The 16,557-nt window shown below is 62.1% G+C and overlaps 1 protein-coding gene and 1 long non-coding RNA gene across 5 annotated transcripts in view; both read left to right on the top strand.

The window, feature by feature from the left end:
• The window catches only part of PHF8 (PHD finger protein 8), a 29,255-nt gene that overhangs the window by 9,515 nt on the left and 3,183 nt on the right, over window positions 1–16,557 (top strand). For 2 of the 4 annotated variants that reach the window (XM_059872285.1, XM_059872283.1), the window contains exons 16-20: window positions 572–684; window positions 1,220–1,470; window positions 1,988–2,083; window positions 3,150–3,230; window positions 3,894–4,148. In XM_059872285.1, coding sequence (XP_059728268.1) covers window positions 572–684; window positions 1,220–1,470; window positions 1,988–2,083; window positions 3,150–3,230; window positions 3,894–4,003 — 651 coding nt within the window. In that variant the 3' untranslated portion in view covers window positions 4,004–4,148. Of the gene's footprint in view, window positions 1–571; window positions 685–1,219; window positions 1,471–1,987; window positions 2,094–3,121; window positions 3,231–3,893; window positions 4,274–16,557 lie in introns of those variants that run through there. The other 2 variants (XM_059872286.1, XM_059872284.1) reach the window with 2 other exon arrangements.
• Window positions 9,101–10,785, top strand: LOC132341021 (uncharacterized). Its single transcript, XR_009490071.1, has 3 exons — window positions 9,101–9,139; window positions 9,350–9,448; window positions 10,756–10,785. It is a non-coding gene; the product is annotated as an uncharacterized LOC132341021 (long non-coding RNA).

The following is a 16,557-nucleotide window of genomic DNA, read 5'->3' as shown; positions in this document are numbered from 1 at the left end:
GTTTAAGGAAACTGGGGGTGTCCCGGGGATTCTTAGGAGGTTTTTGTGGGGACACCCTGAAAATGGGGATTGGGGGCACCCCAAAAATGGGTTTGGGAGGGTGTTTCGGACTCCCTGTCCCCTAGGGGGATGACACCATGGACTGGGGTGGGTTTGGGGGTATTTTTGGGGGTATTTTGGGGTGGTTTTGGGGTGTTTCTGACCCCCTGCCCTCCAGGAGGATGACACCATGAACTGGGGTGGTTTTTGGGATATTTTTGGGGTATTTTGGGGTGGTTTTGGGGTGTTTCTGACCCCCTGCCCTCCAGGAGAATTACACCACAGACTGGGGTGGTTTGGGAAATTTTTGGGGGTATTTTGGAGTGGTTTTGGGGTGTTTCTGACTCCCTGTCCCCTAGGGGGATGACACCATGGACTGGGGTAGTTTTTGGGATATTTTTGGGGGTATTTTGGGGTGTTTCTGACCCCGTGCCCTCCAGGAGGATTACACCATGAACTGGGGTGGTTTTTGGGATATTTTTGGGGGTATTATGGGGTGGTTTTGGGGTGTTTCTGACCCCCTGCCCTCCAGGAGGATTACACCACGGACGAGGAGGATGAGGGGGGCGTGGGGGGCAGCGCTGGGATCCTGGACCTGCTCAAGGCCAGCCGGCAAGTGGGGGGCTCCGAGTACCCCCAGCTCAGGTTTGGGGGGGTCTGAGGGGGGCCTGGACTGGGTTTGAGGGGTCTGGGAGGGATTTCTGCAGGATTTTGGGGGTCCCTATGGGGCTGGGTGGGGGGTTTGAGCAGCAGCTGGGCTGGATTTGGGGATCCCCAGGGCTGGGGGAGGGATTTGAGGGGGGTTTTGGGGGGGTCCCCAGGTGTTTTGGGAAGGCTGGGGTTAGATTTTGGAGTTCTAGGGAGCTTTGAGGAGGGGTGGGCTGATATTGGGGGTCCCCAGATATTTGGGGGGGGGGGGGGGGGTCACCAGGTGCTTTTGGGGGGGCTGGGGTTTGGTTTGCGGGGGTCCCTGGGAGTTATTTGGGGTTAATTGGGGTCACAGGTTTGGTTTTTAGGGGTTATTTGGGGTCCCTGGGGAGTTTTGGGGGTCATTCCTGTGGCTGGGCTCCCTTTGTCCCTCTCCATCTCCTTTTGGGGCTGTCTCTCCTCAATGGGAGGATCCCAAATGTGCTGTGACCCCCCCCCAAACCCCAATTTTTCCCCTTTTTTTTCCCCGCAGCGAGGCCCCTGCCTCCCCCAGCACACGTGAGGCCATCCAGGGCATGCTCTGCATGGCCAACCTACCCGCTGGGACCCCCCTGGGACCCCCAAACTGGTGGGGAGGGGGTGGGGGCACTGAAAGGGGGGGTCCTGGGGGGTCTGGGGGTGCCCGCAGGGCCCCCCCTGCCCCCCGGAGCACCGACAGCGAGGCTGAGGGGAGCCTGGACGAGCAGGACAGCCTGGGGGCCTGCTTCAAGGATGCTGAGTACAGTGAGTGTGACCCCCAAAACACCCCAAAAATACCCCAAAACCACCCCAAAAAATATCTCCAAAGCACCCTGCTTCAAGGATGCTGAGTGTAGTAAGCGTGACCCCAAAAATACCCTCAAAACCCCCCAAAATACCCTAAAATCATCCTAAAATACCCCCAAAACCACCCCAAAAATACCCTCAAACCCCCCAAAATACCCTAAAATCATCCTAAAATACCCCCAAAACCACCCCAAAAATACCCTCAAACCCCCCAAAATACCCTAAAATCATCCTAAAATACCCCCAAAACCACCCCAAAAATACCCTCAAACCCCCCAAAATACCCTAAAATCATCCTAAAATACCCCCAAAACCACCCCAAAACCCAAAAAACATCCCAGAAATACCCCCAAATTATCCCAGAATGCCCCAGAGCCGCTCCCAGGCTGTGGAATCCTCCTGACCACCCCTTTTCCTGCCCCCTGCCCCCCCCCGGACCCCCCTGAACCCCATTTTTTCTTCCCTCCCCCCTCAGTTTATCCCTCACTGGAGTCAGATGAGGACGACCCCGCCCTAAAATCGCTCCCCAAAAAGAAGAAGGTGACGGACGACGCCCCCTGGAGCCCCAAAGGTTTGGGGGGGTCCTCAGGGGGGTTTTGGGGGGTCCCTCGGGGTGGTTTGGGGTGAGTTTTGGGAGGTTTTTTGGGGGTGTGGGGGATTTGAGGGGGACCTCGGGTGGGATTTGGGGGTCCCTGGGGTTCCCTGTCCTTTGGGGTAGGGGCTGATTTGAGGTCCCTTTGTTTGGGGTCTGATTTTTGTTCCCTGTCTGATTTTGGGGTGTCCCCCCTTTATTTGTGCTCTGATTTTGGGGTGTCCCCCTTTGCTGTGCTCTGATTTTGGGGTGTCCCTCTTTGCTGTACTCTTATTTTGGGGTGCCCCCCTGTTTGTTCCATGCTCTGATTTTGGGGTGTCCCCCGTTTGTTCCCTGTCTGATTTTGGGGTGTCCCCCTGTTCCGTGTCTGATTTTGGGGTGTCCCTCTTTGTTCTATGTCTGATTTTGGGGTGTCCCCCTTTGCTGTGCTCTGATTTTGGGGTGTCCCTCTTTGCTGTGCTCTGATTTTGGGGTGTCCCTCTTTGCTGTGCTCTGATTTTGGGGTGTCCCTCTTTGCTGTACTCTTATTTTGGGGTGCCCCCCTGTTTGTTCCATGCTCTGATTTTGGGGTGTCCCCCTGTCTGTGTCTGATTTTGGGGTGTCCCCTCTTTGTTCTATGTCTGATTTTGGGGTGTCCCCCTCTATTTGTGCTCTGATTTTGGGCTGTCCCCCCTGTTTCGTGTCTGATTTTGGGGTGTCCCTCTTTGCTGTGCTCTTATTTTGGGCTGTCCCCCTCTATTTGTGCTCTGATTTTGGGGTGTCGCCCTGTTCTGTGCTCTGATTTTGCGCCTGTCCCCCCTGTTGTGGTATCTGATTTTGGGGTGTCCCTCTCTATTTGTGCTCTGATTTTGGGTTGTCCCTCTTTGCTGTGCTCCGATTTTGCGGGTGTCCCCCTGTTCTGTGTCTGATTTTGGGGTGTCCCTCTCTATTTGTGCTCTTATTTTGGGGTGTCCCCCTGTTCCGTGTCTGATTTTGGGGTGTCCCCCTGTTCCGTGTCTGACTTTGGGGTGTCCCCAGCCCGGTGACGCCGTCGCTGCCCCGGCAGAGCCGCCCGGTGCGGGAGGGGACGCGCGTGGCCTCGGTGGAGACCGGGCTGGCGGCAGCTGCTGCCAAACTGGCCCAGCAGGTGAACTGGGAGCACTGGGAGCACTGGGAGCACTGGGAGGGGTGTTTTGGGGTTTTGGGGGGGTATTTAGGGAGTCCAGGGGGGTGTTTGAGGGCAGTTCAGGGGGATTCGGGGGTGATTTTGGGGGTGGTTCGGGGGGGGGATTTGGGGGGTGCCAGACTGGCCCAGCAGTTGAATTGGGAGCACTGGGAGGAGCTGGGAGCACTGGGAGGAACTGGGAGCACTCAGGGGGAACTGCAGGGGAGGGATTTGGGGTTTGTGGGGAGGACTTAGGGGGTCCAGAGGGTATTCAGGGGAGTTCAGGAGGATTTTGGAGGTGCCAAGCTGGCCCAGCAGGTGAACTGGGAGCAACTGGGAGTAACTGGGAGCACTCAGGGGGAACTGCAGGGGAGGGGTTTGGGGGGGATTTATGGGGGTCCAGGGGGGGGTTGGAGAGGTAAGATCCTCTCAAACCCCTCTCTAGACCCACGGCACACCCCAAATACCCCATAAATTCCCCCATGAGCCCCCGCCATAAATCCCCCCAAACCCCCCCATAAATCCCACTTTGACCCCCCTGACCTCCCCAAAACCCCCATAAATTCCCCTATGACCCCCCCTAAGCCTCCCCTGACCCCTCAAACCCCTCCAAGCCCCCCCTAAATCCCCCCCCTGACCCCCCAGGAGCACCGAAAGCTGCAGCGCAGGAAGGGCCCTGCCAAGCGCCGCCCCCCCTCGCCCCCCTCCCCAGAGGAGGAAGAGGAGGAGGAAGAAGAGGAGGAAGAGGAAGATGAGGAAGACGAAGACCCCGAAGCCGAGCCCGAGGGGGAGGCAGAGCCCGAGGCAGAGCTGGGAGGGGGCGAAGCTGAGGCCGAGCCCCCCCCAGAGCCCCCCCCGGAGCCGCCGTACCCCCCCAGCCTGGCTGACCACGAGTACACGGCACGGCCGGGGGGGCCGGGACCCCCCCCCCCGGGGCTCAGCCGGCCGAGCCCCCACCCCCATGGCCCCGGGGGTGTTCCTGAGCCAGCGCCGGGGCCCCCCCGGAACGGCCCCCCCCAGCCACGGTGAGAGGTTTGGGGGGGTTTGGGGGATAGCTGGGGGGGGTTTGGGGGGTTTGGGGGGTTTTGGGGATAGCTGGGGAGGGTTTGGGGATAGCTGGGGGGGTTTGGGAGGGTTTGGGGGGGTTTTGGGGATAGCTGGGGGGGGTTTGGGGGGGTTTTGGGACATCTGAGGGGTATTGGGGGGGTTTGTGGGGGTTTTGGGGATAGCTGGGGGGGTTTTGGGGATAGCTGGGGGGGGTTTGGGGGATAGCTGGGGGGGTTTGTGGGGGTTTTGGGACATCTGAGGGGTATTGGGGGGGGTTTTGGGGATAGCTGGAGGGGTTGGGAGGGTTTGGGGGGGTTTTGGGATAGCTGGAGGGGGTGTTTGGGGGGGGTTTTGGGACATCTGAGGGGTATTTGGGGGGGTTTTTGGGGATAGCTGGGGGGGGGTTGGGGGGGTTTTGGGACATCTGAGGGGTATTGGGGGGGTTTGGGGGGGTTTTGGGACATCTGAGGGGTATTGGGGGGTTTTGGGGATAGCTGGAGGGGGTTTGGGGGATAGCTGGGGGGGTTTGGGGGATAGCTGGGGGGGTTTGTGGGGGTTTTGGGACATCTGAGGGGTATTGGGGGGGTTTTTGGGGATAGCTGGAGGGGGGTTTGGGGGGTTTTGGGGGGGGTTTTGGGACATCTGAGGGGTATTGAGGGGGTTGTGGGGGATAGCTGGGGGGGTGTGGGAGGGTTTGGGGGGGTTTTGGGGATAGCTGGAGGGGTGTTTGGGGGGGGTTTTGGGACATCTGAGGGGTATTTGGGGGGGTTTTGGGGATAGCTGGGGGGGTTGGGGGGGTTTTGGGACATCTGAGGGGTATTGGGGGGGTTTGGGGGGGTTTTGGGACATCTGAGGGGTATTGGGGGGGTTTTTGGGGATAGCTGGGGGGGTTTGGGGGGTTTTGGGGGGGTTTTGGGGATAGCCTGGAGGGGGTTTGGGGGGTTTTGGGGGGATTTTGGGACATCTGAGGGGTATTGGGGGGGGTTTGTGGGGGTTTTGGGGAGAGCTTTGGGGGGCTTGGGGGGTTTTGGGGGGGTTTTGGGACATCTGAGGGGTATTGGGGGGGTTTGGGGATAGCTGTGGGGTTTGGGGGGTTTTGGGGGGGTTTGTGGGGGTTTTGGGGATAGCTGGAGGGGGGTTTGGGGGGGTTTTGGGACATTTGAGGGGTTTTTAAGAGGGTCTGAGGAGATTTGGGGGGGGTTTGAGGATAACTGGGGGGGGGTTTGGGACATCTGAGGGGTTTTTGAGGAGGGTCTGAGGAGATTGGGGATAGCTAGGGGGGTTTGGGGATGCTGCAGGAGGAGCTGAGGGGTTTTGGGGAGGGTGTGAGGGGATTTTGGGGGTGTTCAGGGCGAGTTGAAGGTTTTGGGGGGGGTTGGGGTTGGTTTGAGGGGTTTTGGGAGGGGGTTGGTTTGAGGGGTTTTGGTTTTTCTGGGTCTGGGGGGTTTTTAGGGCGTTCTGGGCTGACTTTGGGGGAGGTCTTGGTGCTTTAGGGGGATTTTGGGCAGGGTCTGAGGGGATTTGGGGGAGTTCAGGGGGCGCTGAGGGGTTTTGAGGGGGGGTTTCAGGTGGTTCCAGGGGGTCTGGGGGATTCTGGGGTGGTTTCAAGGGTCTGGGGGGTTCTGGGCAGGGTCAGGGGGTGTCGGGGTGCTCTGTCCCCCCAGTCCCGGTGACATTCCCGACCCCCCGCCCGCAGGGAAGCGCCCCCGGAAGGGTTTGGCCACAGCCAAGCAGCGCCTGGGCGGATCCTCAAAATCCACCGCAACGGGAAACTGCTGCTCTAAGGGCGGGGCCGGCCACGCCCTGCCAGGGCTCCGCCCACCACAGGGCTGAACAATGAACTATGGGCTGGGGCTGCTGCGGAAAAGGGGTGGGGCTTGAAGGAACCGCACCTGTCAGAACAATGTGCTCGCTATAAAGGCGTGGCTCGATTTAGGCCCCCGCCCCTTCGGGTGTGGCCCCACCTGACCCCCCCTGAGGCCACGCCCATAATGTGGATTCTGATGAGAACACGCCCCATCACAGCCCAAGCCACGCCCATTGGTAATGTAGGGTAAAATACGGGCATGGCTTTAATAATCCACTCCCACATAGCTACAGACCACGCCCACAAAAGGGTGGAGCTGAATACTGGCTCTGCCCCCCACAGGTCCCACCTTCCCATTGGCTGTGGATGGGCTGGGGGCGGGGCTTTCGCATTTCCCCGCCTCTAGGAGCTCAGGCGATTGGACAAGTCCCGCCCCACAGCTGCGGGATGGGCGGAGCCCTTTTTGATTGGTCCCCCGCTGGTTTTTTTTGCCCCTCCCCTAAGTGTCTTCAGGTTGATTGACGGGTCGGGGCCGCTTCCCATTGGTTGCCCCTGTTTTGTAGGCGTGTCCGGAGGCTGCGGCCCCGCCCCTTCCTTTTGTATTTGTAGAATAAAAAAGGAAAAAAAAAATTCGGAATTGGTAAAAAAATGCCCCGGGGAGGGTCACGTGACACCCTTTAGTTAGCGCGCCGCCGGTCAACTCTCGCGAGACTTCGCGAGTCCCTCAGACAGCGCTCTCCCGAGATCTTGTCCTCTGGTAGAGGAGGGCGATCCCCGATCTCGCGATATTTGGAGCCGCACTCAGCCGGCGCTCTCGCGAGAGCCGCGCGCGCCCGCCGCCGTTCCCGCCGCTGAGGCAGCGGCCGCGCTCCCCCGCCCGCCCTCCCCCACCCGCGGCGGGGCCGCTCTCCCGTTGCCGCTCTCGCTTTTCTCCCTCTTTCCGCGCGCCTCTCGCGAGGCTTCGGGGCCGCGCTGTCGCCAGCGCCTCGCGAGATCTCGCTCTCATCAGCGTGCCGGTGAGTGCCGGTGATTGAGGGGAACGGCGTGGGGCCCGCGGCCTGCGAGGGGAGCGGGGGGGGATTGAGCCGCTCTGTGGCGGGCAGGGCCTTCCCCCCCCTTCACCGTCAGCTCCCCCCTCCTCCCGGTATGAGGCGGGATCCGTGAGGAACCGCCTCCCCTCCCCCATACCCCTCACGAAATCTCGCGAGGCTTCGCTATACTCCCGCCCCACCGCTAGGCGCGCTCTCGCGAGACTTGGCCGCCGCGCCTCTCGCGTTCCCATTGGCTTCCGGCGGCGTTGGCTCGCCCCCCGCTCTCGCCGCGGCACCGCCTCCTCCCGTCCCGCCTGCCGCTCTCGCGGGACTTGCGGCAGCTCTCGCGGGATCTCGGGCCGCGGCCGGGGCTCAGTGTAAGATGGCGGCGGCGGCAGCGGCGGGACGGGCCCGGGCCGGGCTCTGACCCCCCCCTGCTCTCCCCGCTCGCTCAAGGTACCGGGGCCGGCGGGGCGGGGGGCTCGGCCCGGTGCCCCTGCGGGGCCCGCGGCGTGGGAAGATTGGCGCCCGGCTCCGTCATGAGGGGCCCGCCCCCCCTCCCACTGCCCCCCCCACTCCCCGGCGGCCTCCCGTGATTTGGGGGCTCCTTCCCTTCTCTCACGGCCCCCCTTCTCCCGGCCCCCGCGTGCGGGGACTCGGGCGCTATTCCCCGAGATTTTGGGTGTTTGGCCGCTCCCCCACCTCAATTTAGCTTTCTCACGTCTTTAGGGTTCCCCCGTGTTTTAGGGGTACTTTCTGTGGTTCTCTTTATTTAGGAATCCCAGCCTCATTTCCACTGCCCCGCAGTCCCCTCCCATCACTCAGGATCCCCCTGTTCGCTTTCCCGACATTTGGGGGACCCCTTTAGAGGGCCCCCCCTTCCCCATCCTCTAGGCCGTGCTTCCTGCAGCTCCCCGGGATTTAGGACCCCCCTTCCATCAGATTCTTTAGGATTTGGGGGGGGGTCTCCTCATTGCCTCCTCAGCACTTTTTTCTCTATTCGTATTTTTTTCACATTTACAGCGATTTTGGGCTGTCACTTCCCACCCTTAAGCTGCCTCACGTTGCGGTTTGGGGGATCCCTTTTTGGGATCAGCCCCCCCCCCTCCCCCCCCCCCATCATTCAGCCACTCACACGGGACCCCCCCTAAACCCCCCAGTATTTCACACCCCCCTCCCCAATTCCCCCCCAGCAGCTCCCGGCTCCCTCCCCCTCGCAGCGACCGGGCCGGGCTGAGGATGGACTGGGAGTGATCCCCGGTAAGGGTTCCCCCCGTTGGAACCGGGGGGGGGGGCGGCGCGAATGAATTCTGGGGGGGGGGGGGTCTCGCATCGGGAAGGTTTTTTTGGGGGGAAAACGGGCTGGGAGCTTCAGGCTTATTTTTGACGCCTTGCCCCGGGGGGGGACACCCCAAAAACGGCCCCCCCAAAGTGATGCGTCACTGTCACCGAACCGGCCGGGCCGGCGGGGGCGGGGGGGGGGCACCGGGGGGTGGAGGAGCCCCGGCACGCGGCAGCCTCAGCCCCTAATTACCACCCGTAATTATAGCCCTTAATTATAGCCCCTCGTCATCCCCCCGCGGGGTTAATTGGCGTGGGGGGGCAGTGCGGTTTTTGGGGGGGGCTCCCGGCGACCCCCCCGGGCACGGCGGGGTTTTGCACATTCATTGTTCAGCCGGTGCCGCGACGTCATCCGGCCGCGGCCGCCGCGGCGCCTGTCGGGACAGCGAGGCCCTGTCGGGACAGCGGGGCTCTGTCGGGACACGGGACACCGCGGGGCAGCGGGGTTTGGCCCGTGGGGGGGGATCACGTCCCGGGGCCTCTGTCGGGACAGCTGGGCCCTGTCGAGACAGGCGTGGGGCGGAGTTTGACCCGCTGGGGGGGTGGCCCAGGTGTGACACCCCCCATCCCCCCCCCCCACGTGTGGCCGCAGGCGGAGCACGAGGACCGGAACCCCCAAAATGAAAGTGGATCGGACGAAACTGAAGAAAACTCCCACGGAGGCGGTGAGGGCTCGGGGACACTCGGGGAGGGCTCGGGGACACTCATGGGTGGGGTTGGGGACACTCAGGGAGTGTTGGGAGGACAGCAAAGAGCAGGACTTCGAGATGTTTAGGGGTGGGGACATTGGAAAGGGAATTGGGAGGGGTTTAGGGACATCAGGGGGTCTTGGGGACGCTATGAGGGGACATCGCTGAGTTCTCTGTGTCCCCCAGCCCGCCGACTGCCGGGCCCTCATCGAGAAGCTGAAGGGCTGCAGTGATGAGCAGCTGGTGACAGAACTGCAGCAGATCAAGACATGGAACATTGGGAAGGTGGGAGGAGGCCCCAAAACCTGGGGGGTCCCCAGACACATGGGAGTTTCCCAAAGGATTGTCCACAGTTTGTCAGGGTGGTGCAGAGCTTGTCCCCAAACTGGGCACTGCCACAGGGGGGTGTCGCCCTGGAGCACCCCCAGATTGCAGGGAGCACCCCCAGAATGGGGGAAGGCACCCCAGAGTGGTCCTGAAATGAGGGGGGGTCCCTGGTTTCAGCTGAGCCCCCTGAGCCCTCAGCCCTTGGGTGGGATTCTGGAGTTCTCTGGAGGTTTAGAAATGGGGGTGGGAGGTGGGGGTTTCTGCATTTCCTGCAGCCCACCCTAATGTTGGGGTCCCCCCACTTTTTATCTACTCTTCCCCAAATTGAGGGGGCTCACCAGTGTCCTCACAGCCCCCCCGGGAGTGCCTTCATCTCCCATGGCCTCAGGGGAGGAGGGGCTGTGATCCCATGTGGAGCCCCAAAACTTGGGAGGGGGTCTGCAGTGTCACACAGCTCCTCTGGCATGGCAGGTGGCCCCCCAAAGTTCCCCAGGACACTGAGGGGGGGGGGGGCTGCTTGTCTTTATTTCCCCCCACCCTGGAGCTGGTTGGATGTGAATTTTTTTTCACAGACTCCTAAAAGTTCGAGGAATAATCCCAATATGTGTAAAAACAGTGGGGGGAGTACCCTGTAGACCCCAAAACAGTGGGGGTACCTCAGTTTTCCCCTAAACACCTGGGGAGGACCCAAATTCTCTGCCAGCCTCCAAAATTCCGTTTTCTTGTTCTGCCTTGGGGAGGGGGCTCAGCTCTTACCTGGGCAGGTTGGATTGGGATATTGGGGTTCCTACTTGGAGTTCTGGGGGTTCCCCCTGGGATGTGGGGGTTCGGAGGGGCTGGGCTGGGTGGGGGGTCCAGACTGGGCTCACGGGGTCTGGGTTGGGGTCCAGGCTGTGCCTCTGGCCCCACATCTCCCCTCAAACCACCCCTCCCAGTTTGAGTTGTACCCCTGGGTGGGTGTGGGGGGTTGTGTTGGGGTCCCAGGCTGTGCCCCCAGCCCCACATCCTTCCCTAACCCCCCTCAGTGCGAGCTGTACTCCTGGGTGGACGTGAGGGTCTGGGTTGGGGTTTGGGCCATACCTGGGGGTGTGGGTTGGGGTCTAGGCTGTGCCCCCAGCCCCACATCTCTCCCTAACTCCCCTCAGTGTGAGCTGTACTCCTGGGTGGACCTGGGGGTCTCGGTGGGGTTCAGGCCATACCTGGGGATCTGGGTTGGGGTCCAGGCTGTGCCCCCAGCCCCACATCTCTCCCTAACTCCCCCTCAGTGCGAGCTGTACCACTGGGTGGACCTGGGGGTCTCGGTGGGGTTCAGGCCGTACCTGGGGATCTGGGTTGGGGTCCAGGCTGTGCCCCCAGCCCCACATCTCCCCCCAACCCCCCCTCAGTGCGAGCTGTACCACTGGGTGGACCTGCTGGACCGCTTCGACGCGCTGCTGGCCGAGGCGGGCCGGCCGGTGGAGGCCATGAGCTGGATGCTGGCCTGCGACCGGCCCGAGCGCCAGCCCCTCAAGGCCCTGCTGCTGGCCCTGCTCAACTTCACGGCCCTGCTCATCGAGTACAGCTTCTCCCGCCACCTCTACAGCTCTATCGAGGTGGGCACGCCCCCAGACCCGCCCTCTGAGTGTCCCCAGGCGTGTGACACGCTGACGCACCTGTCCTGTCCCCGCAGCACCTGACCACGCTGCTGGCCTCCTCGGACATGCACGTGGTGCTGGCCGTGCTCAACCTGCTCTACGTGTTCAGCAAACGCTCCAACTACATCACCCGCCTGGGCTCTGAGCGCCGCGGGCCCCTGCTGGCCCGCCTGCAGCACCTGGCCGAGGTGGGCGGGGCTGTGGGGGGATTTTGGGGGGCTTTGGGTGTGTTTGGGGGCTCAGCAGGGCGGGGCTGAGCTGGGCTGGTCTCCCTGCAGAGCTGGGGTGGAAAGGAGAATGGATTTGGGCTGGCTGAGTGCTGCCGGGACCTGCACATGATGGTGAGTGGCACCTGCAGGTCACCTGAGCTCGTGTGGGTCACATCGTTCTGTCCTGGGGGTCCCCAGAGCTCACCTGTGTCACCTTGTCCTGTTCTTGAACTTACCTGTGTTGCCTTGCTCTGGGGGTCCCCAGAACTCACCTGTGTCACCTTGTTCTGTGCTGGGGGTTCCCAGAACTCACCTGTGCCTGTGTCACGTTCTGCGTTGTCGCATCTTGGTGTAACCCATTCCCAACGTCACTTTGTGTGCCTTTGTCACGTCCTGAGGTCCCTTGATGCCATCCTGGGGTCCCCAGCGCTGTCTGGTGTCCCCTCAGGGTGTCCCAGCACCGTCCTGTCCCTCTGTGTCACCTCCTGCAGTCCCCAACACCCTCCTGTGTCCCCAGTGCCACTTTGTCACCCCTGTGACATCCCGGGGTCTCCTCACCCTTTTCCCTGTGTCCCAGTGTCCCCCAGCCTGGACCTGGCACCCCAGGGCAGGGGACCTCGCTGTCCCCATCTCACCCTCGTGTGTCCCCCCCAGAAATACCCCCCCAGTGCCACCACCCTGCACTTCGAGTTCTACGCTGAGCCCGGCGTCGAGGTGAAGGTGGACAAGAGGGTGAGTGATGCTGGGGACATTTGGGGACACGAGGAGGCCCCCAAAACACTGGAGCCACCCCTTGACCTCCTGTGCCCCCCCTAGGCCACCAGCACCACCCTGCACTACATCCACATCGAGCAGCTGGACAAGGTGAGCGTGGGGGGCACCTTGATTTGAAGGTGGGGGGCTCTGCTTGGGCCCCCCACACCTGCACTGCCCTTTTGTTCGTCTGCTCCCCTCTTTTGTCCTCTGCTCCTCAGTTTTGTCTCTTGCACCCCAGTTTTGTCACTTTATACCCCAATTTTGTCCCCTGCCCCCCCAGTCCTGTTTCTGCCCCTCCCAATTTCTCTTTCCCGCAGATCTCAGAGAGCCCCTCGGAGATCATGGAGTCCCTGACCAAGATGTACAGCATCCCCAAGGACAAGCAGGTGCGTGGGGTGACATCAAGGGGACCCCCACGGATTGGGGGGGTGACCCCCAGACCCTCCCTGACTCCCCCCAAATCCTCTGTTCCCCCCTCAGATGCTGCTGTTCACCCACATCCGCCTGGCCCACGGCTTCTCCAACCACAAGAAGCGGCTGCAGGCGGTGCAGGCGCGGCTCCACGCCATCTCCATCCTGGGTGGGCTCTCATTAGGGCTTGTTTTAATTGGGGAGTGGGTTTGGGGGGGTCAGGGGATGCTTTTGGGGGGTCCTGGGGCAGTTTGGGTGACCCCCCTCTCCGCAGTGTACTCCAACGCGCTGCAGGAGTCGGCCAACAGCATCCTGTACAACGGGCTGATCGAGGAGCTGGTGGATGTGCTGCAGATCACCGACAAGCAGCTGATGGTGAGACCCAGGGCCGAGCCCTGTCCCCTCACCTGTCCCCTCATGTGTCCCCTTACCTGTCTCTTTTTGTGTTCCGTCATTGACGTTGTGCTGCACACGCTGTTTATTAAGGATGTGAGTGTGACTCACCTGTCCTGCAGCTGTCACTTCACCTATTCTGCATGTGTCACCTCACTTGTTGTGCATCTGTCCCCTAACCTTTCTGTACCTGTGCTATACCTGTACTGCTCTTATCATTTCACGTGTTTTGCACCTGTACCTTCGGCTGTGCCTTCATTTGCTGTGTCGTTTGTGCCCTCGTATATCCCCTCACGCATGTGGTGCTGTTCAGCAAGATCACAAGTGTCCCTTATCTGTGCCTTCAATTGTCACATCACCTGTCCTCTTGTGTATTCCCTCGCTGATGTCACGCTGCTCGCCAAAGGCACAAATGTCCCTCCCCTGTCCCTCACGTGTCCCTCGCCTGTCCCTGCCAGGACATCAAGGCGGCCTCCCTGCGGACGCTGACGTCCATCGTGCACCTGGAGCGGACGCCGAAGCTCAGCAGCATCATCGACTGCACCGGCACCGCCTCCTACCACGGCTTCCTGCCCGTGCTGGTGCGCAACTGCATCCAGGCCATGATCGGTGCGTGCCGGGGGGGCTGGGGGGGGGTCACCTGGGGGTGTGACCTGCCCTAACACCACCTGTGCACCCCCAGACCCTTCCATGGAGCCCTACCCCCACCAGTTTGCCACGGCGCTCTTCTCCTTCCTGTACCACCTGGCCAGCTACGACGCAGGCGGCGAGGCGCTGGTCTCGTGCGGCATGATGGAGGCGCTGCTCAAGGTGAGCTCTTCTCACCTGTGGGTGGTTCTCAGGTGCCTCGGGGACTGCCTCACCTGCTGTCTGTCCCCTTGCCAGGTGATCAAGTTCCTGGGGGACGAGCAGGACCAGATCACGTTCGTCACGCGGGCGGTGCGGGTGGTGGATCTCATCACCAACCTGGACATGGCCGCCTTCCAGTCGCACAGCGGGTTGTCCATCTTCATCTACCGCCTCGAGGTGCTGCCCCCCTACCCTTGACCTGCCTTTGGGGTGTGCCCTGGGAATGTTTTGGGGTCCCCTGGGGTGGTTTGGGGTGCTGAGGCTCTGTCCCCCCCAGCACGAGGTGGACCTGTGCCGCCGCGAGTGTCCCTTTGTCATCAAGCCCAAAGTGCAGCGCCCGCCTGCTGCCACCCTGCCCGAGGGCGAGGACATGGAGACGGACATGGAAGGTGAGCAGAGGCAGCATCCCCCCTGTGGTGTCACCTGTTCCCCCTCCTGTGGTGCCAGCTGTTTCCCCTGCAATGTCACCGTCCCCCTGCAGTGACCGACGTGGCCATGGAGAGCAGCCCCGGCCCCTCAGCCGAAGCCCGGCCGGACCCGGTGCCACCAGCCCCAACCGCCGTGCCCAGCACCAGCGCTGCCACCCCCTCCCCACGCGGCGGTAGGTGACCCCTGGGGCTGGGGACACTGGGGACACCAATGGACCCCAGTTTGTTCCCTACGTGGGAACCCCAGTAAAATGTGGGTAAATGAAAAGTGTGTGGGCTCCCAACAATTCCGTCCCTACCTGGACACCCCAGTTGCTCCTACGTGGATGCCGTAATTCCTTCCCCATATGGACACCCCAGTTCCCCCTACATGGACGCCCCAATTGCACCAAATTCTTTTCCACATCTGTCTCTCTCCTTGGGGACACCCCAATTTCCTCATGTGCCCCCCAATCCTCTCCCCGTTTCCCCCCAGGAGTGCAGTGCATCCCCCAGCGCGCCGCTTTGCTCAAATCCATGCTGAACTTCCTCAAAAAAGCCATCCAAGACCCCGCCTTCTCCGACGGCATCCGGCACGGTGGGTGGTCCCCGATGTCCCCAAACCCCCTGAGGGGGTGGCAGGGGTGGTGGCACTGACCACGCATTGTCCCTGCAGTGATGGACGGCTCGTTGCCCACCTCGCTGAAGCACATCATCAGCAACGCCGAGTACTATGGCCCCTCGCTGTTCCTGCTGGGTGAGCCACGCCCCGGCCCCACCTGGGCAGCGCGGGGCGGGCACGGAGCGGGGACCCCGCCAGGTGCTCTACCTGCCCTCAGTGCCCCCCTCTCTCCTCCGCCGCAGCGACCGAGGTGGTGACGGTCTTCGTGTTCCAGGAGCCCTCGCTGCTGTCCTCGCTGCAGGACAACGGCCTCACCGACGTCATGCTGCACGCTCTGCTCATCAAGGACGTGAGTGGGGCTTACCTGTCACCTGTCCTACACCTGACACCTGTCCCCTTGTGTGTCCTTTCAGCTGTTTTCACATCTGTTCCATTTCCTGCCCTGCTCCTGTCTTGTGTTCCTCTACCTGCTGCTCACCTGTCCACTGTGTGCCCCAGCTTTGCCTCCCACTTGCCCAATGTTTGTGCCAGCTGTGCCCCTCACCTGCCCAGTGCCTGCCCCACCATGTGTCCATCCCTTGCCCCAGCTCTGTCCTATGTCTGCCTCACACCTGCCCCACACCAGGTGTGCCCCCAACCCCTCACTTGCCCTGTGTGTGCCGCACCCCTGCCCCAGGTGTGCCATAACGCCTCACCTGCCCTCACCTGCGCAGGTGCCGGCGACTCGGGAGGTGCTGGGCTCTCTGCCCAACGTGTTCAGCGCGCTGTGCCTGAACGCGCGGGGGCTGCAGAGCTTCGTGCAGTGCCAGCCCTTCGAGCGCCTCTTCAAGGTGCTGCTGTCCCCCGACTACCTGCCCGCCATGCGCCGCCGCCGCAGCTCCGACCCCCTGGGTGAGCAGGGGATGCTGGGGGACATGAGGGACATGAGGGGGACTGGGGACATTAGGGGGACTGGGGACACTAGGGACACACATGGTGCTGCTGTCCCCCGACTACCTGCCCGCCATGCGCCGCCGCCGCAGCTCCGACCCCCTGGGTGAGCGGGGGATGCTGGGGACACTAGGGACATGAGGGGGACTGGGGACACTAGGGACATGAGAGGGACTGGGTACACTAGGGACATTAGGGGGACTGGGGACACTAGGGACATGAGGGGGACTGGGGACACTAGGGACATTAGGGGGACTGGGTACACTAGGGACGCACAAGGTGCTGCTGTCCCCCAACTCCCTGTCCACCATGCGGTGCTGCCACAGCTCTGACCCCCTGGGTGAGCGGGGGTCACTGGGGGGACTGGGGATACTGGGGGGGACTGGGGACACTAGGGACATGAGGGGGACTGGGGACACTAGGGACATTAAGGGGACTGGGGACACTAGGGACATTAGGGGGACTGGGGACACTAGGGACACACAAGGTGCTGCTGTCCCCCGACTACCTGCCCGCCATGCGCCGCCGCCGCAGCTCCAACCCACTGGGTGAGCGGGGGATGCTGGGGACACTAGGGACATTAGGGGGACTGGGGATATTGGGGACACACAAGGTGCTGCTGTCCCCCAACTACCTGCCCGCCATGCGCCGCTGCCGCAGCTCTGACCCTCTGGTTGAGCGGGGGACACTGGGGGGACTGGGGACATTAGGGGCACTGGGAGGACTCGGGATTATGGGGGGACACTGGAGGTACTGGGGAGACTGGGGATATCGGGGACACCAGGGACACTGGGGATAGTGGGGACACTGGAGACTCCACCAGCCTTTTAACACAACGTTTAAATAATTCTAATGT

This window comes from Haemorhous mexicanus, chromosome 35 (genome assembly GCF_027477595.1).
Source record: "Haemorhous mexicanus isolate bHaeMex1 chromosome 35, bHaeMex1.pri, whole genome shotgun sequence".
Classification (NCBI taxonomy): domain Eukaryota; kingdom Metazoa; phylum Chordata; class Aves; order Passeriformes; family Fringillidae; genus Haemorhous; species Haemorhous mexicanus.
Note: the sequence above shows the minus strand (reverse complement) of the source record. Positions and strands in the feature narration are given on the sequence as shown.